At 44.9% G+C, this 24,053-nt stretch overlaps 1 protein-coding gene across 2 annotated transcripts in view; it reads right to left on the minus strand.

Moving 5' to 3' along the window:
• Positions 1-24,053, minus strand: part of CXADR (CXADR Ig-like cell adhesion molecule) — a 331,323-nt gene that overhangs the window by 93,497 nt on the left and 213,773 nt on the right. For both annotated transcript variants that reach the window (XM_069636406.1, XM_069636404.1), the window contains exons 5-6: positions 20,615-20,737; positions 11,399-11,537 (exon numbers count right to left, since the gene is read on the minus strand). In XM_069636406.1, the coding sequence (XP_069492507.1) occupies positions 11,399-11,537; positions 20,615-20,737 (262 nt within the window). The remainder of the gene's footprint in view (positions 1-11,398; positions 11,538-20,614; positions 20,738-24,053) is intronic.

Consider the following 24,053-nt stretch of genomic DNA (forward strand, 5'->3'; position numbering starts at 1 on the left):
TTCTGTTGGAATACAACTGATTTGATCACAGACTGGCATGCAGTGAGAACGTGGAAATAACTTGGACTGGAATGTAAATGAATTGGCCTGTAAGACCAATACACTGCTATGCATACTCTGGAAATCCATACATCTGAAATGGTCTTTGACACCTGTGAAAGTGACACTGATATTTTGTGCTTGACACATTGAAAATGAAAACACCCGATATCCACAGTAGATATGCAGTGCATTTTCGTTTTTGAATAATCTGCTTTTAGACACTTGGCTTTTGACTTGACTTTCTGCTAATAGAAACTTGAATATGCTATTCTGAATTTTGACATATTTGCAACTATGAATTTGAAATTTTAGGATTGCCACCGATGGAGTGAAATGCTTGCATTTTTAAGGGTTTTTTGCATTTTGAAAAATAATGTTTTCCCTTTGCAATTTTGCCTGGTTTTAGCATGCCACATTGCTATGTCATGTTTTGACAAATAGTAATGATTATGTAATAAGAGGAGAGATTGTAGAACCTGATAGAATGGAGAGGCCTGATGTGTTGTCATTATAGAACCATTACCCATCATTACCCCTTTAGGAATCTAGTTATCTGTTTAGTTATCCATCATACATTCTGATTAGTACCAACTAATCAGATTACACTATCCACATTATTCTGCCACATATATGTAGCCATTTGCATTTGCTTATAGAATGAGGCCTGTTAAGTGCCATTTGGAGACAGATTGTTATATTTGTAGAGACACATGTAGAGATCTGTTATGTAGATCTGTTATGTAGATTTGTTATGTATTATGCATGTATGTAGAGAGACACGTATGCATTGCACTTAGAATATGCTTTGAGCATATGGATAGCGCTTGGGTTTGCGAGAGAGTAAACGCTAGAAAGCATGTAGCTGGCATTCTAAAGCCATTACTGAATGGAGACACACAGAAGCGCCCCTTGGTTCTGTGCAAAGTTGTTATGGTACAGTGTGAAGAAGGAATTCGTAAACAGTTCGGTTGATGAGGTTGCCTTCGGCTTAGTAGAGACACACAAAAGAGGCCTAATCAGCCTTGGGCTGGTGTTCGCAGGGAAAGAAAAGGTGGGGGCCAGGCAGCGCCACAGGCAGGGAGAGCTTTGCACGAGAAGGAGAGCAGGATTTCATGGTTTGTGAATGGAGGAATAGATGGTAAAATGGTGTATTGCAGACAGAAGAAGGCCATGCTAGTAGGTGTGATGACCAATGTCAAATTGACAAAGAACACAACCAGAACACGGACTGAAAGTACATGTAAACACAGACTTTCAGGCATTGCTCATATTCAGAAATGCTGACAGAACAGAAAGAGGCATTTTAGCTTCGAGATCGAATGTAACCTTAGGGATTTGTATACGTCATTGCACTTGCATTGCAGAGGTGAGGAGATTGGAGTTTTTAGATGTAGATGGAGTTCGGAGAGACGTCTGGTTGGCATGAGATCGAGAGGCGTTTGGTGGGGGATTGATGCAGCCTTGGCAGACCAGCTTGGCAGAGATCGTTGAGTTTGGCAGAGGCTTGAGACAGTTCGAGTGACCAGACTTGGCTGAGCTGGCGAGGGGAGAGATGGGACACATTCGAGATGAGACTATGGGAAGCTGAAATGGGAAGTATGGTTCATGGCCTAAACTGATTGATTAGGGCAGACACCCACAAAGAGCTTTAGGTTTCAGAAAAGGGAAATCAGACCGGTATTGTCTTAGAAGTATGGTGTGGAATGGAGAGGAATGCTGAATGTTGGCACTTGCCATATGTATATTGCATTAGACATAGATCCAGTGAAACAGGCTTGCATTAGAAGCCTTTAAGGCTGATAAGTTATTACACTGCATGGTAGATTTGCACCAAAAGTATAAAGGTGCAAATTCGATATTTGCATTACATTATTGTTTGCATCATGCCTTGCTGTGCATGAGTAAATATATTCTATTGTTATAATTGAATCAATTCATATGTTTTCTTTGTGTCTTATGTTATTGTGTCCATAGGAGTAAGATAGGAGTAACAGTGCACGTAGGCCCTGAGATACGAAAGCGGGGGGAAGGAGGGGGACTAGTGATCCACCCCCCCTAGGAGATTGTCTAAGATTATCTAAGACTGATGCATGGTCGCCCACTCGGGACTACACCACAGTAGGACAAGTTTGGGAATAACAGCAAGACCCATTCCGGTGTCCCTTCTTTAGTCTGCCAGACCAAGAATCCGGTGACCGGTATGCTGCATCATGGGTACATCGTGCTGCAACTTCACTTCTAAGCCATTGTGAGACTCTTGGTAGAACTTATCTGGAGTTGCTTTGCTGCTCCTCGGTTACTGAAGTGCAGATTTGTGTATTTGGGAGTTGGCCCATACAAACACGTTCTAAAGTCCAACCTGAGGGCTTCATAAAACCATACATCTGAGACAGTAAGCTCCATTCGTAGTAGAAGGTTATACCACCCGAGAATGGGAAGGCATGGACATAGCAGCCAGGCTCATCTTAGGAGGGAGAGAGGGCTGCAGTTTGGTACAAAGAAATGTTACCATACGTATGGTCCAAAGAAACACTCAAACACTATGTATTGTAAAAATAAAGGTTTTATTTGAATAGAAATAGACGAAGATAATTCCTGGGTATGCAAGTACTAGAACAAACTCAATTACAAAATTTAACTCAATACCTATTGCAAAGGATTTCAATCAGGCGACGCACACCTTCGTCTCAGCCCAGTATGCAGCAAGCAATTGAAATGCTTAGGTTAGATTCAATATTGAGATGATACACCACTCATATCACACCCCCTTTTAAATTATGCTGGGTCACAATGGACCATGAACCATGCTGGTTGATAAAATATATTTATTTTAAAATTCTAAAGAAATCATAACATTTTTAATATGGGGCAGCAATCACCAATGGGGTGATGAGGATAGGAATGTAAGCAATGTACTTAGTTTAACCTTCCATCGACATCTAAAAAATATCAGGGAATAGGAACACTTTTTGATTTTAGGTAAGATAGCACTGAGTAAGACTTTCACCCTGCAAGGTTCCCTCAACCCACAAATAATCAATTTTAAATGGATAAACAGAATCAGCCGGTAATTAGGAATGACAAACAATAGAAATCCGACTTTCCCTCCCTAAACAAGAGAAAAAACGGATTTAAACCCTGGCAATGCTAAAAATGACTCGGAAATGGATGAATAAATGAATGAATGCGTCTAAAACGCTTGAAACAAAAACAATTCTTTAATGGAGCAACACTGGAAAGATACTAGCAATCACAAGCAATGGATTGAGCAAAAGCATACAATTCAAAATTGAATGGAAGATTGAAAAGTTTATAATAAAAATGACACGTGAAAAACACTTTTGCAAATCCCGCCTGAACTTTCCAAAACGGTTTTTAATAAAAAGGTGAAATATTGTAAATCGGGATGCGGTTTTTGGGTTGGGCGTAGATATGGATCATAGGTACATTATGGGATTGAAATTAGGTCTCTAGCTGAGTGATGTCCCTCGGCAGCCTCCGTCGAGCACCAACGTCATCAATTGTATAAAGGCCTTAAGCGCGCCCATTGGCTTCAGTTCTGTTTTTTTGTGCATCAGAGCCTATGACTATGGTTAAAGGCGTGCCTCTTGACCCCAGCCTCAAAAGAAATCGGAGTGTAAAGTACAAACTGTACTGTGGGGTAGGATGGGTCGATGAGGAATACGTGGGAGGAACATCCAATCGAAAGAATGTTACCGTGGGTAAGTAACTTGTTCTTCGAATGGATTGTGTCCTCCCACGTATTCCTCATCTTAGATAGACTCCCAAAGCAGTTTTCTATTGGAGCGAGGGTACAAATATCTTTTTAGTCATGTACTGAACGTAGTACAGATTTGTCAAATAGAGTAGTGGAGTCCAAAGCATAATGTTTTATGAAAATATGCATGGATGACCATGTGGCCGCTGCGCAAATCTCTTGTACAGGAACACCCCTTTTAAGTGCTGTTGAAGTTGCCATGCCCCTAGTTGAATGAGCTCTTAAACCCTCAGGGGAATCTTTTCAGGCTAGCCTATAAAACACTCTTATGGCTAAGATTATCCACCTTGATAATGTTTGCTTAGTTACAGGTAGTCCTAATTTACGGCCAGTGTATCCCAAAAACAGTTGGTCACACTGACATATTTTTGACAATCTTGAGATATAAAAGCTAGAGCCCTTCTAGGATCCAACCTATGTAGTCTTTCCTCTTCCTTACTTGTGTGAGGGTAGAAAGTAGGTAGTATTTTCTGTGACAGGTGAAAGTCAAACTATTTTTGGCAAAAAAGAAGGCTTGACTCTAAGGACAACTTTATCTTTATAAAAGATGGTGTGAGGAGGACCACTAGAAAGTTCCTGCAACTCACTTACTCCGCGGGCTGATGTCAAAGCAATTAGAAGTATAGTTTTCAGAGTAAGAAGCCTTAATGGGCAAGAATGTAAAGGCTCAAAAGGTGCACATGTCAAATTTCAGTACCAAATTTAAATCCCACACAGTAACTTGAAAAGGAATTGGTGGAAAAACATTGTTTAAACCTTTTAGAAATTGTATTATTAAAAAGGTATCTTAAAATAAGATTTTTCTTCTGACGAGCGCTTGAAGATGACAGCGCTGCTACGTATCCTTTTATCCTACTAACCTGGAGCCCCAGATTAGCCAAGTGTAACAGAAAAGATAATACTATTGGAATAGCACATTGAAAAGGGTCCATATTCTTATCCCTGCACCAGATACTGAATTTGTTCCAATGACACTGGTACAGAGATTTTGTTGCTGGCCTTCTGGCCGAAAGCAAGATCTCCATATCATCATCCGGAAGGTCCCAATCCTTGGATCTCAACCTCTCAGAAGCCATGCATGAAGGTTGAGTATGTTGACCTTTGGATGGAGAACGTGACCTCCCTCTTGCGAGAGAAGATCCTCTTTTTGGAACAAGTATTGGAGGGCAGATGGACATGTCGAGAAGGTACGGGTACCACGTTCTCCTGGCCCAATCCGGGGCAATTAGGATCATGGTTTTCCCAAACTTCCTCAACCTCCTGATTACTTCAGGGATCACAGGGCCTGGAGGAAACGCATATAGCAGCGGAAACTCCCAGTCCACTACGAATGCGTCTCCTAGAGCTCCTCTCAGGGGAAATTCCCTTGAACAGTACAGTTCGCACTTCCTGTTGGTACCAGTCGTGAACAGATCCACTTGAGGGGTTGCCCAAAGGGTGTCGATCTCTTGAAGGACTTCCTGAGCTAGTTCCCACTCGTGGGAGACTGTGCTCTGCCTGCTCAGAGCGTCCGCCGCTCTGTTTTGCTCTCCTGCTAGGTGAATGGCAGACAGAGATCCCTTCTTGTATTGCCAAGAACCAGAGCTGCATTGCCTCTGCACAGTGGTAGCCTCTTGTTGAGGTAGTACATGGCCACTGTGTTGTCCGTCATCAGGACATGCTTTCCCCGTACAGCTTGCAGGAAGGCCTTCAGTGCTAGTCTGATTTCCCTCAGCTCCAATAGGTTGATATGTACTTTGGACTCTGATGGAGACCAACGACCACTGATCGTCAACTCGTTGGTGTGAGCTCCCCATCCCGTAAGGGAGGCATCCATCACTACTGTTATTTCCGGCCATGGTTGCCAAAGAGATTCCCCTCTGAGGATGTGCTGCCTGCAAGTCCACCATTGTAGATCCTGTGCCACCCTGGTTGGAACTTCTAAAAGATCTGACATTTCCCCTGAGAATTGTGCCCATTGAGTCCCGAGAGTCCATTGAAGAGATCTCATTCTCAATCTGGCCTCTGGCACCAGAAAAATTCAGGATGCCATGAGACCGAGCAACCTGAGAAAGTCAAAGGCCGGTAGATAGAGGGCATTCTGGAATTTTGTTACACTCTGCAGAATGTGGTGAGGTTTCTTTCGGAAGGCGAGGCTTTGCCCGAACAAGTATCCAAGACTGCTCCTATAAACTGGAGCTTCTGTGATGGTATCCGGTTTGACTTTTAAATTCAGAGAAAACCCTAGTTTGTGAAGGAAGTGGCAAGTCTTGGATAAATGTTCCTGGGCTTGTTCTGGGGCACGTGCCCTGATCATCCAGTCGTCCAAATAGGGGTAGACATGAATCCCCCCCCCTCTTCTGAGACTCACTGCCACTACTGCCATCAACTTGGTGAAAACTCTTAGGGCGGAGGTCAACCCAAATGGCAGAATTCGAAACTGATAGTGAGAATTGCCAATCGTGAACCTCAGGTACTTTCTGTGCTCGAGATGGATTGGCACATGAAAGTAAGCATCCTGAAGGTCCAATGACACCAACCAATCCGGAAGTTGAAGTGCCTGAAGGATCTGAGAAAGAGTAACCATCTTGGACTTGTCCTTCCTGAGGAGCTTGGTAAAACCTCTTAAGTCCAAGATGGATCTCAGTCCTCCGTCCTTTTGGGGAATCAAAGAATATGGGGAGTACCATCCTTTGTTCCTCTCCGCTACAGATATTGGTTCTATAACACCTTTTTCTAGCAGGGTTATACCTTCCTGCTGTAGGAGCGGGTCTGGAAACGTCAAAGAGTGCCTCCCTGGTGGATTGCTTTGAGGTTGCATTAGAAAAGGAAGACCGTAACCTTGGGCTATTATTTCTCTCGCCATTCTAGCAGATGCTGGGACAGCCTGCCTCCTACAGGAGTCTTGTGATGCAAATCCTCAAAGTGGTTTTGTGGCCTTTGCTGCAGCTGCTGATGGTAAAGAAGCTGCAGCTGGGGCTGGCTTAACATGTTTACCTCGTCCACCACGAGTGGTTCTTCTCTGGCCTCTGACTGGCAATTCCTCTCACCTTTCCATATGAGGAGTAATAACGATGGGATCGTCCCCTCCAAGATTGTCCTGATGCACAAAAAGGCTGAGGTTTCCCAATAGCAGCTCCTAAAGATTTGGCAGCCGCTTTTGAGGTCTGCAACCTCTCAAGGCTCTCAGCCTTGTTGCCAAAAAGGTGAGACCCGTCAGAAGGCATGTTCAAAAGACGGTTTTGCACGTCTAGTGCAAAACGCGACTTTCGCAACCACACAAATCTGTGCATCACTGTGCTAGTGGCCATGCATGGCCTCCTTTCCATCTCCAATGATGGTTAGGAATCCTTCCCTTTCTGGTATGTGCTGCGCCGCCATTGCAATGCATGCACAGAGTGTACGAAAATTTAGAGTTGGCTGATTTTAATGCCATATTCCCAACTGAAAATACCTTGCGTGCCCAATCATCCACACGCTTGTTGTCCCTATCCGGAGGGATGGAAGGGTACGCCACCTTATTTGAAGTTGTGGCTGCATGGACTACCAGACTCTCGAGAGTGGGGTGTTTGGACAGATAGTCTGGTCACTACTGGAAGGGTGGTATTTCGACGTGAGGAACTTAATCACAGGAGGAATTTAGTCCGGGTCTCCCAATTTTTGGCCACCCTATTTTGTAAGGCTACATGCAAGGGTAAAATCGGATCTTCGGTGGGGCCATGATCCAAGTCAGGACATCCTGGAGGAACTGATTTGGTGGTTTAGCCCATTCTAAATAATCCACCACCTTGGTCATCAGTTGTCTGTATGAATTGGCATGTTCCCCTGGTTCTGTCCTGCCAAATTCGGTCTCAGGTGATGTGTCAACTCCACTTGCGTTATGCAAATTTTCCACTAAATCCCTCATTATGCTTTCCTCAGAAATTAGACATTCTGGAACATTAGGGGTGCCATAATCTAGGCCAAAAGGAACATCCTCCTCTTCAGACCTTTCTTGATCTTCAAAAATTGAAGTCAAGGATTTAAAATATTCTTTCTTTGGCAGAGGTTTATACATTTATTCTGGAGAAGCTGTTACAGTGGAGGCTGAAGGCATCTTTGCAGATTTTTCTTTTGCTGCTATTTTGTCAGTTCCTGGCTGAACTGGAGCCTTTGAAACCTTTGCCACCGAAGGCTTCAGGGTCGACAAAGGCGTCATTGAAATAGTCATTGACTGAGCTGGCTTCGAGGGCATCGAGACGCTCTTCGAACGCTCGTCCTTCGAGGTGTCTGACGGCGTCGATGACCTTGAGCGATCTTCATCAGTCGGGGTCCTGGAAGGTTCCCTATCTTTACTCCTTCAATCACCCGTGCTCGAGGACACACCAGTGTCAGAACGGTAACGCTCTCCGCAGGCTTCGAGGAAGGCACGGACCAAGGCTTAACCTTTTCAAAAACCTCCATTTTAACCCTAAATGCTTCCCATTCTTCGGAGGAAGAATGTTTTGTGGGGAATTTCATTTTCTTGGGGTTTTGGTCAGAAGACAAGGTGGAAGGGGACTGGTGGCGTCTCTTTAGACGTTTTTCAATGAAGAGTGGTGGGAACCACTTCGGGACCTAGAACTATGTTTTCACCTTTCGCGTCGAAGAGATTTCGACTTATGGGTTCTCAACTCGACGCTTGAGGCTTTTTGGTCTGGTTTTTGACCTACCTGTAGCTTTCCCTTCCTCTCTCGCAAGGCCTTGCCCATCATTGCCTGACACTTCGTACAGGCCTCCATGTCGTGGTTTTCACCGAGGCACCACAGAAATTCTCGGTGCGGATCCGTGATCGACATTTTGGAACCGCAGGTTTTACAATTTCTTGAACCCCTAACGTGGGGTAGTCTGGGTCGACGAGGACATCTCGAATATCTTCTTCACAACAACTGTCACAGAACTATCGAGGCACGCCGAGTCTCCGAAGCAACACGTACTGTGAAAAAATGGCACGGAGGCCAATGAGTGCCACGCATGCTACTTGTATACCCGATGTCACCCTCGATGGAGGCCTTGGAGGGACCTCAACATGTACGCACGCCGCCCTCTGCAGAGAAATGTATTCGTTCTTACGTTACGTTTCATGACACAATCCATTCGAAGCTGCTTTTTTCCTGCAGAATTGTTTCCAGCTCGGCCTTTCACAAGTTTAACAGCATTTGGCCCAAAAATTCTTCTTTCTACAAACTCGCTAACAACATTGTGCAAGATTTTCGGGCCATCTACAGAAGTGCCTCAGCTCCCTAGACATTGTTCACATTGACTGGCTGTCCTAGCTCCCTGCAGACTCTTCTGACCCATTGACTTTGGTTTTAACTGTCCCTCATAGGTGGTGCATAAGTTTAACTTGTATTGCTTGGAAAGGTCTAATCTAGACTTCGTTGGGAGATTGAAAAGTATTCACATTCTCTGAGAACCTGTTAACCTTTTTCCTTCACTAATCTTTTCCTTTTTCACAACCTCAGTATTGCATTAAGTGTAAAAAGTGACAATGTCCAGTTTCCGTGTGTGTGTGTGTGTGTGTCATCCCAAAATGTTATCCATTTGCTGAACTTAAATCTGAGGAAGGGTTGAAGTGATTTTTTTATTGTTGCATATTGCCTTTTCTAAAGCAGGCTTATTTAAAACTGACCATTAAATAATTATTTTACTAGAAAACCTTGAGTATCAGTGTTATTTGGATACTTGTAATTGTGAATCTCAGTGTTACATCTCTACAGCTCACATTTACCCCTTTTGTGACAAGTCTGGCTACTCATTCACTATACCAACTTGTGTAGTACCGACCTATACTGATGGGGGCTTCCCATTACCAAGAGGACAAGGCTGGTGTAGTCTCCCAAAGGATTACTACATACAATGTTGCCCAACACCGGGAATCGTGGATGCGGGCAGCGTTATGCACTCTCCTAATTCAGGACCCACGGGAGCTAGGCCTGCGAAATCTGGCGGGAGAATGCACTAGACCAGAAGCAAGCTATTTTCCTCAAGTCTCTGGTTTGCACTCAAGACGGCACAGTGCTGTGGGTTACCCTGAGGTAGAGCTGCACAGTTCGCTGGATGGCCCAGAACATTTCTGAAGGGCTCCTTTGGTGGGTAAGCAGGGGGCACCGAGAGTAGTAGTTCCCAATACTCCAAAGGGGTGAAGCTCCTTGGAAGGCCTTCTTGATCGAAGAAGAAAGCAGGGGTCTGACGGGACAGCAGAGGGCGAAGGATGCCAAAACCTTGCAAAGCATCTCCAGCGGTTTTAAAAGTCTGTTTCTCTTGGCTCCTTCTGTAGTTCGTGAGAACACAGTTGATAGACCTGGTATGGCTGCAGAGACCCTTCTCTTATCCAAGATTAGCTTTGTGCCAAAATCGAGGACTCCCAATAGAAGATCTGCTCTCGTGCAGGAATCCCAGACGTGGACCAATCACGGCCCACGGTGGTCTCAGTCATTTAAGCACTCTAGATATCCTTGTTAGGGAGAATTCCTACAAATCTGCCAATTCTCTTCACCTTGGAGACCTCCAGCAACTTTGCTGGATTTTAAGGACTTTTCCCCACTCTTGTATTTTTCTCTGTGTTTTACTCAGGTGTTCTTTGATTGTGGAGTTTCTCCGTAGGCATCATCTTTTCATTTGTGTCACACATGGAAGCCTTCTAGGCTGTCCCAATGTTTAAATACCTTCTATGGGATAAAGTGAAATAGACTACTAGTCTTTTCAAATTCCTAGACCCAGAACACTCTATTTTACAATAGAGTGCTGGAGGGGTTACCTAGTATCCACCCCCCACCCCCCATGTCTAGAAACTCATGTAGCAGTCAAATGCTACCCTTTCCTCTCGAAATGGCTGGTGGCAGTTTTACAACGAACTACCATGTGTAGTACAGACCTATATCAAAGGTTGGGTTGCCTATTGCCAAGAGGACAAGGCTGGTTTAGTCTCCCACTGGGTTACTACATACAATCTTGCCTAACAGCCACCTTTAGTGGCCATTTGTGGTAAACGCGAAAGAGCATAAGTAAAAAAAAAAGTATACCTTTTAAACAAAGTAATAAAAAAAATACAGTAAAAGGGTTACTACTGCCACAAGCCGGTCTTAAGCGCACACAAAAAGTGACCGCAAACCCAAAAGATCACAAAAGGTTATGGGGATTCAAAGTATCCCAGATGTAAATACCAAAATACAAGCATTCCAAAAAATATACAAAGTTTCTCAATACTGACAGTCTGAGGGACTAGTCAGTTCCCCATAACAATGAGCAAAAACTAAGGAAGTGAAGCCAAAGGCTTTACTTTCCTTCAAAAAAGTCATGACTGGTTCAAAAATAAGCAAAAGGAATAGAGGGAAATGTGCAAGAGATAAAATCTTCCTAAAACGTCAAAGATTAAAAATTGTCTTCTTGTGTTCAGAATGCACCACAATTGTGGACAAATCCATACATCATTGAAGCTGCAAGAAAACCAGTGATGAAAGATTCAGAAAACCCCAAGTAGGCAATATTTCTGTTTACTGGATTATTCAAAGATTTATATGATGCTCACACCATCATTCTGTTGGTATCCACAAGCCACAAAGATGAAAATAAAATTACCTGATCTCATGTTGTACTTCCTTTTCGTATTTCTTCTCCTTCTGTTTCCTACAGCAGCAAAAGACGATAACTGCCAGCAACACCACACCAAGTAGGGTTCCTATAACAGCTCCTGCAATTGTGCCAGCAACATTGGTAGCTAGCAGAGACATAAGAATAAAGCACTATTAAATAGTATGCTCAGGTGACTTAATTAGCATCCCAAATGAACCAGCAATTGCAAAGACCTTTGAGAATGATTATTTCTTAATTCAGATAAAGTTATTGCAAAATACTTAACAAGTTCAATTTGTCTACATTTGATTGTTAGGCAAGATTGTATGCAGTACCCTTTGGGTCCACTACAATAACTGAGCTCCTGGCAATAGGGACCCAACCTTTGATACAAGTATGAACTACACAGGTTGGTAGTGTGGTCGAGCAGCCAGGATCATCTCAAGAGGGGTCAATGTGAGCAGTAATGTGACACAGTTTCACAAATACAGTTATCCAAATTACTCTCAAGGTTTCTTGATAAAACAATTATTAATCTATTTCACAGTCAGTTTTACAAGCCTTCTTTAGAAAGGGAGCAAAACATGTAACACAAATATATTCCAAACATTTTCAGTTTCTCTAAATCAGATGACACCCATTGGGGATGGCACACAGACAATTCCTACACCCTCAGGTGACTTGAACAGCTAGGACACTGTGGGCATTGATTTATCACTGGGACATTTAGAGCAAAACTGAATTAGGTGTAAAAGATAGGGTAGAGGAATAAAGCAAAGTTCAACAATTCATGAACAGGCAAGTACTGTTAGACACCTTCCAAAGCACAAAGACAGAGGTACAAAGTAGTCTCTCAGGGAGCCAGGACATCCAATGTTAATTGCATAATGTCAAGGGGAGCTGAAAATCTTTGCAGGTGGGTAAACAAGTCTTGCACAATGTTTTTAGAAATGTTTGTAGAAAATAGAACACTTGAAGGGCCACAAGCTGGGAGGCTTGTGAGGGGCAAAGCTTTAGCAACTCTGCAAGGTAACCAAGGAAGGTCTCAACTGAGAGCAAGTAAGGCTACACAACAAGAGGTAAGCTCTTAGACTTTACAGTACGTCTGGTTAGAAGAAATGGTTCCAGCTGGCTTCTGTTCCTGTACAGCTCTGCAGATCCTGTCCCTGAACCTCAGTCGAGGGGGAGGGATCCAATGGGGGGCAAAAGGGAGGACTTCTGGGGACACCTGCTCTGTAATGGTAAGGTCAGCGGCAACAATGGGCAAACTTCAATTCAGCGGTTCTTCTGTGTTTCAGCTCCTCACGTCAGACAGCAAGAGCAACACTGCAGTTCTGGGATCCCACTTTCGACTTTGCTGGAGCCCACATGTGAGGACTCTGTTCAGGTGGCTCAGGTTTGGTCATTCCTGCACCATGGAAGTCCGGAGGATCTTCCTAACGTTCGCTCAGACTTCAAAGCAACGCACACAATCGGATCTTCGGTCCCAGCAGCAACAGCAGTGGAAATGCAACCTGCTTCGAGAGGGTGTCCAGAGAGGCTTACTTTGGAGTTGATTGGTCCCATCAACTCAAAAAGGGAGATGTCATCCTTGCAGGGCTTCTCTAGTCGAGGCAAATTCGGAGCTTCAGCACAGCAGCACAGCAGCACAGCAGCAGGGCTTCACCGGGCAAACCAACAGTCCAGGAGATGCAGCAGGCATCTCTTCCAAGTTCTTCTTCGGATTTCTTCGTCCAGTGGTCTACTCTGCATTCCAAGCCAAAAAGCCTCACCTTTTATGCAAGTTTCCCCCATTCATTCCAGCCTAGCTGTCAATCACACAGCAGGATGGCTGTCCTTGCCGGACAGCCAGCTAGCCAATCACCTAGGAGTGTATTCCTGTCTCCTAGGAGATGAAGCAAAGGTAGTTTTGGGCACCTCCCTCACTTTTTTTAGATGGATTTTGTCATCAGTAGAAAGCCACTTATGTTGGCGTCTAATAGAGGAGATGTGTTCTTTTTTATTTATGCCAAGTGCAGCTCTAGGTGCATTGTTTTGTAGAATTTGGAGCCTTTGGGTGATAGCTTTGTTGGCCCCACTGTAAAGGGTGTTGCAGTAGTCGAGACAGGATAGTATTAAGGCACTCGCCAGGATCATACAGCTAGCGTTGAAAAGGAAGGGTTTACCTGCTCTTATTAGTTTACAGGTATAGGCTGTCGTTGATGCTAGTGAATTAACTTGTTTAGAGAATGACAGTGAAATCAAGGTAAAAACCAAGCGTTTTTACTTCCCTAGAGACCAGTCTATGCTGGATGCAGCGTAGTCTGGGCCTAATTTATTGATATTGGCCTGTGTGCACAAGATGATCAGCTCGGTCTTGTCATTCAGGCATAGACCATGCAATGCCATCCATGCCTGACTGATAAGATACACCCTATTCACCAACTCCCTATCCTTGCCATGATCCCCAGAAAGCAGGAGGAGAATCTGATTTGAACCGACTGGCTCGTCAGCTGTGCTTCAAATGCTTGAAGCGCTTTGAATACTGCTAGGAGTTCCAGCAGGTTGATGTGGTTCTGCAGTGAGACAAGTCCACAGACTGTGTGGTGAAGGTAGTGTGCCGCTCACCCAGAGAGTGATACATCTGTTTTAACGATCGCTTGCGCTTCCGCGTTATGGAAGGGTTTTCCCTTTAACAGGTTCTCCTTTGTCCACCAGCGTAGGTTTTGTACAAGAGAGAGGGGCGCCCGCTACCTTTGTTAAACTATTTTTTAAGGAACCTGGGATTGGTAACCCTAGGTCTCCTGGGGGCAACCAGACGTGGTCTCCCTCTCACTGTGCTTAGAGAGGCATCAGCTTCACCTCACTGATGATCCCCAACAAGGGTGAAACACGTGTATGGGGTTGCTGGTGGTACTCTCGTTCAGATTGGAATTGCCATTGTATTTCGGTGCTGGACTGCCCCCGGGCAGGACAAAGACTGATATGCAAATGGATATTTCCCATCTGTGAAAGGCACAGTGGGTAAAAGCAGTGGCTGCGAACTCTCAAGTGGTTAATAACCACTGAACAGGTTATCATGTCTGTTCTTGCGAGAGAGGGGCGCCCGCTACCTTTGTTAAACAAGGTTTTGTACAAGTATTAGCGAAACAACCACTAGATCATCCCACTGACCGCTTGCCCGAGACCATTGTTTAACCAACCACTCCTTCACCGGGCGCAAAAGTGCGTGTGGGACCAGGTAAATGCACAACGCCATCATGCCTAGTAACCGCATTGCTTTGCCTACGCGTATCTGGCGACCAGCTTGATAGAGGTATTTGCCATAGCAGGTTTTGAACTCTTTCCATAGAAGGAAAGACTAAACATGCTTCTGTGTTAAAGACAGCTCCTAGGAACTGTTTTGTTGTGTTCAACACAAGGCTTGAATTCTTCTTGCTTATTGAGAAGCCCAATTGGAAGAGAAGGTTTATGGTTCTTTGCGCGTTTTGCTTGCAAATATGGGGCGATTCCTCTGTGATCAGCCAGTTGTCCAGGTAGGGATACACTGGGATTGCCTCCCTGCGCGGATGCGCTGCCACCACCGCCAGTACCTTGGTGAATACCCTTGGAGCGGATGCTATTTCGAAGGGCAGCCCCTTGAATTGGTACAGCTGGTTTGCCATCTTGAAACGCAAGAGTTTTCTGTGCGCTGGAACTTTGAAATATGAAAATGGCATCTTTCATATCCAGTGTTGCCATGCAGTCTCCGCGCTTTAGCAGGGGGATTACCTCTTGTAGCATTTTCATGCAGAATTTTTGTGGCTTTAAAGTGTTTACAGGGTGCAAGTCTAACACTGGGCGCATAGATACATATTTTTTGACACAAGAAAGTAGGCTGAATATATACCCTTGTTTACCTCGTTCGTCGGTACGATTTCTATGGCTTCCTTGCGTAGCAGCGCGCCGACTTCAAGGAGTTCCCTCATTGACCTTTGACGCAGGGGATGGTATTTGGATGCATTCCTCACAACCTCCTGCTACTGTCGATAACACCCACCTGTCTGTCGTGATTCCCTCCTACACGTGGGTGAAGTGCGAGATGCGCCCTCCAACTGGAGAGGCATGGGAGGGGACCTGTACTTGGCTGTTATGGCTTAGGAGGTGTACCTCCACCTCTAGATGTGGAAGACCTCCCCCGACCATGAGCGGTGCTGGCCTCTTTGCTATCCCTGTGAGGCTTGGCCCTGGTTGTTATTCCCGGAAGAACCCTGGCCCTGTCCGTAGCCAGAGCCTCTCGGTTGTGTCCACGAAAATTGCTTCTGCCTCTCTGGCCTGGTGGTTTGTTCGTCAGCTGGCCTAGAGATTTTAGGGCTTCATATTCTTCCTTGGCAGACTTTAATGCGTCCTTTGTCTTTGCTGAATAAGACTGTAGGTTCCACTAGCATATTAAGTAGTGTAGCCTGGGTCTCGAGTTTAAAACAGTATTGGCGTAGCCCACGTGGCACTTGATTATTGTCCCTTCGGCAATATTGCTGCCCACTTTGTCTGCGGCTGTCACATCTTGGGGTAACTGGCGGCTTTGGTACAGATGGAAACGGCGCCCTCCATTGCCGTTTCCATCACGTCCTGTAAAGCGCAGAGTGCTGGTCTAGTCTTTTTGCGGCGCGTTCCGATGCTGGTGATCTTTCGCGACTTCCGACGCGTTGCAACGTCCTACTTTCCAGTTAGTCTGCGCTGCCCCTTGCTTCCCGTTGTATTTTGCAGCATTCAGCTGTATTTTTCCTCTTGCATTTTGCCTCTGTCTTCACACCGCTGTTAATCTGTTCTTTCCTCGTCTTTCCACCCTTCGCTGAACCCTTTCCCGCTTTCCTTCCTACCCTCTTCGTCCGCCTTTGTGAGCTCCCTCTTCTCCTGTACGCCTCCCACTTCCTTGTTTTTCCTCCTATATTTTTCCTTCTGACTCCCAGTGTACCGGACCGGCTTGCCTTTTTGAACCTGCTTTGCTTATCCCCATTTTACTGCTGCCTCCTGGTTACTTGACCCTGCCTGCTTGCATTTTTCCTGCACGGAGTTACTTGTACTTCCTGTGTATTCTCCTGCAATCTACCTTTTATGAGGTTCTCTTTCGTGGCCAGAACCACCTCCACTCCTCATTCCGCAACCGGACCCACCATTACAGCTATCCTCGGATTTATTCAAGTTCAACAGGGATCCAGCCACTCGACCAATGTTAAAGGACCATCTTGGGTTTTTTTGTGCCACTGGCTTTTTCCCCACATTTAGGCGGCCGCGGAGGATAGTCATAGCTTACCTTCTAGGTGACACTGTGGCGTCCTTCCACGGTCACCCTTATCTGCATAAAACAAAAGGAGATCCCAACCCAAAAGAAATCCGAAGTCGACACTTCGTTGGAAACACAGGTGAGGTGGGGGAAAGAGATTCTTCCAAAGGGGAGGAAGACATTACGGACCCATCTGACAGCAGCATCTATATTGTTCTTCAGAATGCAGCTTGATGTTGACTTGCCGTCCGCTGCTACCAGTGCTAGTTGTGACTTTAGATGCTCGGGAGCAGATGTGATCAGGGTAGTTAACTCGTCCCATCAGTGGCAATTATAACTCGCCAATAGCATCAAATAATTGGCTATCCTTGTTTGGAAAGCTGCCAAAGTTGCTACCTTTCTGCCAATTGTTGAGTTTTTTTGCTTTCCTTATCTGGTGTCCCTGCCCTTTTACGGGTTGTGGTAACCACAAGGGAATCTGGCCCTTGATGTAGAGTGGGCCGGATGGCGCTGGGCGGAAAAGTTTCTCATCTGCAGGTTGACTGCCCTTGTCTGGTTTGGTGTCTCCAGCGAAGGTTGAATCCTTCTTTGGACAGATTGTAGAATCGGGATGAATTGGGTGGCAGCCTTTTTGTCCCCCAATATATCTTCTACAAGTCCTTGTCTCGCTGAGTTTCTTGGGTTTATATACCAAAGTGCTCAGCTGCCTTGACTAGCATGTCGTTATGGATAGGCTGATAGTCCACTGGCAAATCTGCCACTGGCGAAAACTGCTGAATTGATGAGGCAAGGTTATACAACTCATCGTTATAATGACCAGTCTCTTGATAGGTCCACATTATCGTCCGTGTCTGTGCGATCATCATACAGATCACTTTTTATTGGTTGGGCTGGACTTGGAATAGGGAGAGTATGAGGTCTAGCTTTCTTAACTGTGGGCAAGGAGGTGGAAGTCTCATCTGTAGGTGTGCTTTTGAAAATACTGGTAAGCCTGTGGTTTTGTTTCCGAAGACATTGGCCATAAAGATCATCCTAGTCATGACCCGGTCTGTCTTCTGCAGTCCATGTGACTGAACTGTGAAGGACACCAGTGTACATGAAAGGTAGAGTCCTGTCCTAGGGGTGTAGGATGGGTCTGGGGTGTAGACTGGGCAGGAGTCGGAGGCTGGCCTTTGTTCTTTAAGGCTTCTGCCAAGGAACCTTCCTCCTGTGGGACAGTGTGTTTCTCACTAAGAGTAGGGGTAGTCTTGTCCTTACTAGGTCTATATTTATGATCGGGGCTCTTGGAGCAGTATTTCTTGGAGTTTTCTGATTTTAGCAGGCTCTCTGGGACATGTTTTTTCACTGGGTGTGATAAACTAGTGTTTTTGGAATTTACAGCCGTTTTCAACATGTGATGTCGACTTTCGACCGTGGAGCAGACCGCAGCCTTGTCTCGCAACATTCGGTCAATGTTTTGGGTACGGCGTCTTGCTGGTCTTTAGACTTGTGGGGCCCGTCAGGAGGGGGGGGGGGGGGGAGGTGGGGGGAGGGGGCTGGGGCGCTAAAATCGGGCCTCGGTTGCCCAGAGAACAGGGATTCTGTAGATCTCCCCCCTTGATGACGCTGTGTGTGGGTGTTGGGTCGAGGATGTCGATTCCTTGTTGTGTGTTTAGTGCCGGGGGGGGTTGTGGTAGTGCTTTCGCTGCCGGGTGTCGTCCCCGTAACAGAGCCGCCACCTGTCTCTTGGGGTCGGTGATCTGAACCCAATGGTTCCCCGGCGCCTTCACGGTCTGTGAAGACAGTAACACTGCCATCCCTGGAGGCTCTCCCCACATCCATGGTGGCTTCGGCCTACATGGCGTGATGGGCCCAGCTTTTAGTTCTCCGGTCTCGAAGAGTTTTTGGTTAGATCACGCACTAGCCACAAGTTGCACACCCGGTGCTAGACTATCCACAGGAATTTTTTATTGCATTTGGGGCAGAATTTAAAAGGGGAATTCTCCATGTTTAAGGGGAATGGCAGCCTGGCGAGAATGGAAAAAGAGGGGGAAATGCATTCTACAATAACCACCCCCTGGAACGAGGCCTGGTGCGGCCATCCAAGGCCAAAAGGGTCAGCCGAGTCTGGAATTCGTCCGACGGACGTCTTTTCCAACGCGTCGATTAATTAGTTGAAGTCTGTTTGGAAAAGGACAGAGTATACTAGTCTTAATTTCTCATAAGTAAATGGTGTTAGCCGAAATGAACTCCGCGATAAGCGTCCGATCACGATGGCGGAAAAAAACAATCCGAGGTACCTAGACACATGAAGGACCATGGGTACAGTGGACATCATACTAGGGATAGTATTACTGGCACGCCCGTCAACGTCCCTTTGAGTTACGAAAACAATACTCTGCAGCTTCCACTAGATGTTGATCTATGCATAGCATGTGATCAAAGCAGATTCCAAAAGCCTCAGAAATATATATACACACACTATAAGTGTTTATTTGGATACCTGTATTAACTGATTTCATTGTACAGATCTACAGCTCACATTACCCCTCTTAAGATCAGCCTGGCTGCTTAGTCACACCACCAACTTGTGTAGTAAAGAACTATAAAAAGATGGGTTACTGAATACCAGGAAGTCTTGTAAAGTCCCACATCAGTTGGACTCTACAAATGTACCCAACACAGCCTGCGGTACAAAAATTGCACACTAGTTGGTAAAACACATCCACTGCCACCAACCATAACTAGGATTGTCTTTGTGATTAAAAATTCACTAGGTATCCCTTTGGCACACCACATAAGGTGGTGTGTGCCAATCTCTCAGGCTATAAAGTTTCAGGAGAGACCAAGTACAAGAACTGTAGTTTACTTGAAGATAAGAAAAATCATCTCAAAATGAGCACCCCCAGTGTCTCGCGAGGATAGCTCAGGGGCAACGTGCTCGCCTTGGAAGCAAGACGGCACAAAGCAACACAGGTTCGATCCGCAGGTCAGAGCTTAGAAACCTCTGGGTATTAATAACATATCATGTCAGTAACAGTGCCCATAAGGAGCTTTGTGCTGCAATAGCAAAACACAGATACATTTAAGAGCTATCAAGCAGACAGACTCCATAGTACATGTAGAATACAAAGAATAGAGTCCCAAAATATATTGCACACAAGAATGAATGCATGGAAAAAAGGCTCCACTCATTCAGGATTTAAAGAAAAAGGTCCAGAAGTCCAGCAAAAAGTGCTGGGGGTCTCAGGAGAGGGGATGAAGCATAAAAATAATAAATCCCCCTAACAGATCCTGTGTCAAGTTTCTAAATGTGTGGGAGTGTTCACCTCCCGGTTCCTCGCTGATTCAGAGAACTCCTAACCCATTAAACCATTGCTATCTACTCATTCTTCAAATCCCTTATATAGATTTGGAAACTGAGCAGGTGATTAGGTTTTTTTAATAAGAAAATTCAGGGCATTGGGCGAGGCACTAGATCTCCCAACAGATTCCATGAATGCCTCCCTTTGGTGTAACCAGAATACTATTCAATAGGCTACATAATGTTGAAGTACTGGGATTAATAAAAGGCAAATTGTATGTCAATATCTGGGCCCTGCACATCAAAAAACATTAATAAAAGGAAGTTCTTTCCCAGAAGTAGTGTCCATAACCTAACTCAAATTATGAGTTTCACTAGCAGCAACAGCAGAAATACTACAGACTAGCCCCTGTCCATTGCTGGTCACCGAGAAGAGACGCTGCTCCACGGGCATCGAAAATTGCATTCTACCCAGCAGGTACCCATCCTGTTGATGTCAGACACCTCTACCCACATGACAACTTGTGTATGGGCATGATATAAATTAAATATAATTTCTTATGTTTAGCAGAGGTTGTAAGTAGACCTGTTTCATACTGTAAGAAACTCCTCAGTAAAGAAAACATTTCAATATTTAGCTAAGCATCCCATATCATTCTTTCAGTTAGCCCCTTTCCTAGATTTGAAGAATACTTACGATGGGCAACGTAGAGAACAAGAAGGCAGGAATCTGTGCCAACCCGGTTGTCGGATGTACATTTAAAAGTCCCAGAGTATTCCTCCGACGCATTTTTCACAAAAAATACTCCAGGTTCTATAACTGAACAAAGACAACAGAAGATGTATTAATTAGTAGGATATGATTGGGTGATATGACATTGCATGCATAATGCACAGAGACCCTCTTCCCCATTGCTGGTATGCATTTTAAAATGTTACTGCAAGAAAACAGTACAAAGCCAGTATACAAATAAAAAGCACCTTTTGAAACAAATCATCAATTAAAATAGGCAGGTGTATAGACTATTGTTATCGCATTAAAGAACAAGTCATCTTTAAAACACTGGCAATAACAAAAATGCATCCAGAACACGGCCCCCGTGTACTTGTCTCAGAGAATTACTAAACCAGTCACAGCCAGACCCACCAGAAACGCATGCACCGAGTCAGTCCCCAAAACACTTATGTGCTGCCGGCTCCAGCTTCCCGCTCATTGCCGCTATGCATTGGAACTCGCTACCTCACCGGTAAAGACTCTCACCTAGCCTTCCGTAAACCAATCAAAACAATGCTATTTGACTAAACTAACAACCCCCAGTCCGCCGCGCAGCTCCCTTGTGTGCCATGTGCAAATAGATCAGCTGCAAGCAACTTCCATAAGGCAACCTTTTTATATTTAACTTGCTCACTGCAACCTCGAGCGATGTATGTACCTCCCATGTAACCAAGACACCTTTGTATGTATCAGCCATGTAACAGTAGGTAAGATTTTCATAGTAATGATAAATCTTCCTGACCTGCGCCAACCCCAGAACATTTCGCTTTACTGTGGATTATTTTCCTTATACCTCTGAGTGGGTACCCTTTTCCACACTCTCAGAAACCTTTACACTTTTTATGGGTGTTATTTTTTAGACTCTCCATCGCGTCTTTTTAAAGTAATCCTCTGAAAGCTTTTTGGCAATAAGTGCCTGTTGGGTTGCCTTAGGGGCTCCCCTTTTAACTTTCTCTGGCTAACCTTGAGAGAACTACAGTTCCCAAGGTTAGAAAGGATCTTGGGATCCCTTTACATTTTATTTGGTGAAAACAGCACACCCCTTATGTGGAGTGCTAGGGAGATGCAATGTATCCCCATCCCCACTAAAACTAACAATTCTGTTACAGGGACAAGTTTACCTTCAATGGCTGGTGGCAGTGATAGAGTGGCAGGCTGTGTTCACAGCTGCAGTAAATGCACCCAAGGGTGTTCATTTTACAAAAATGGCCCAGTCTTGTTTTTTTGCCATTAGTGTTTTCCTTTCCCTGACATAGGGCGGAAAATTCCTTTGTGCGATTTTTATCTTCGGTGGGAGTCCTCTGTACTCCCCACCAAGTCTCCAGTCAGTCTGTGAAGGCAGGAAACTAGGAAGTAGTCCGAAACTCCACAGCCCTTCTTGCCTGAATGGGGGACAAATCCCAGTGGGGGCTGGTGGTCCTGATTGGACAACCAGACCGGCCCTTGTAAAATGCAGGGAGAGCATGCAGAAGTTGTGCTGAAATTCCCGTTAAATATTCCGAACCTGGAAGCTGAAGACAAGTCGACCACTGGAACCAAAACTAAAGGACAATTTCCAGAGACCAGAGAGCGTGTTGTGTAACCTGAGCCTGCTGTAGCCCTGCCTTCCAATCGACCTAGGGACTCCTAAAACAACGACCCAGAGCGTGGTGAGACCCACTAGACTCAAGACCACCTGTATTTTGAGCCATCCCACACCGGGCTGCAATACCCGAATACCGTGGGACCTCGAGCTATTGTGTGGTGCACGGTCTTCCGAATCTCGCTGAAACTTTGTCGGCATCCTGGTGGAACTTACGCATCAAGCCTGAAAAGTCCTCACCAGAGTGCTGGACCTTTGTAACGACAAGCATCCGAATAGCGATAGTCTTATGTGCTCCTGAAAAAGGCACCAAATCCACAGAGCCGCATCCAGCTGCAAGGAAAACCTTGCCTACAGCCTTTCCCGTTGATCTCTGCTGCAAAGTCCCATTTTCAGTCACCATGACAAGGAATCAACTGACTGGGTTTTTGGCTGCAGACCTGAAGTTCTCCTGCTGCAAAATCTTCTGTGCTGAGGTACTGTGCCAGCTTGGGTATTTACATACCATAAGTCTCTTGTGATTCCTTTGTAGCTGTGAGGTGTTTTCTGAGATTGGGAGGCCTCTCGTCCAGTTCTTACAGTCCCAACGCTGGAATCCTCCTAGGGAGTCTTATGTGAAGCCCTTGGGCCCTCGACAAACTTTAAAATAAAATACTCATCCATTTTGAACAGTCTTCCTTAGGAACGCTGACTTTGCTACTTAAGAACCTATCCTGATATTGCCTGCTGGACACTAGACCCTAGTGCCCCCCCACCCCCCTTCCGCCACTAAGAAAACTCATGCTCAAAGATTAAAGGGAAAGACTTTAAGGATTGGGCCTTTTGCCTAGAAAAGAGAATAAGTGTTTAAAGTTACTTACTTGTAAAAGAGTTGGTAACTGAGTGAACAGTTACTAAAGTTATTACTTACCTTGAACGTATATTGCACTATTCTGAAAAGTATATGCAACATCTTTCTTTCCTTAGAAACTGCTTCGTCATTGTAACAGAAAGTAGATGTAAAGGTATATTACTCACCTGCAATTTGGTTGTGCCTCTTCCCAAACGTAATGCTGTTGGTTTCACTTTATTATTCCTGTTAGGATAATTGTAGGAGTGTGCCCCAACTGGGTCTCGCTTCCCCTGACTTGCTGTTGGCCTGTCCAGAATAAGTCTGCATTAGGATTTACCTACCTAGAGTCATTCATAAAGGAGTAACATTGGGTTTTGCTTTCCCTGGTCCATTTTAGAAAAGAGTCTTAGGTTTATACCTGCCCCAAGTTGCTGATAGCTCCTTGATAAAGTATATGGGTTTTACTTAACTCTAGTTAGCTGTGTGCCATCCCAAAATAAGTTCCAATAGTTCCTGTTTATCTCAATCTGTGTTTGACTGATCTCAAAAGCACCTGCAATTGAATATTATATCCTTCGGTTTTACTAACCTGGTACAACTTATCACAAAAGTAGTTATAGGTTTTTACCCTACCTAGTTTAAGTGTTCCACTATTCGCAAAACGTATACTGACAAGTTGACAGATTTTGTGATTTGCTGAGCGTCACAGTACAACTGGTAGGGTTTACTATGTTTGCATTACTGAATGGAATCTAAAACTAACCATTGTTTGTACCCCAAGAATAGGTGTGACCTATACTGAAAGTGTATGAAAAGGAGCGACTTCCCTAGAACTACTGTTAGGTGTTCTAAATAAGGTTATATGCTTTGGGCGGTGTACCTTCAAGCATAGTGTTGTATTTTTATACTTGTGGATAGATTAACAAGTTACTTACCAACTGTAACAT

This window comes from Ambystoma mexicanum, chromosome 7p, assembly GCF_040938575.1.
Source record: "Ambystoma mexicanum isolate Mex_15411 chromosome 7p, UKY_AmexF1_1, whole genome shotgun sequence".
NCBI classification, from domain to species: Eukaryota; Metazoa; Chordata; class Amphibia; order Caudata; family Ambystomatidae; genus Ambystoma; species Ambystoma mexicanum.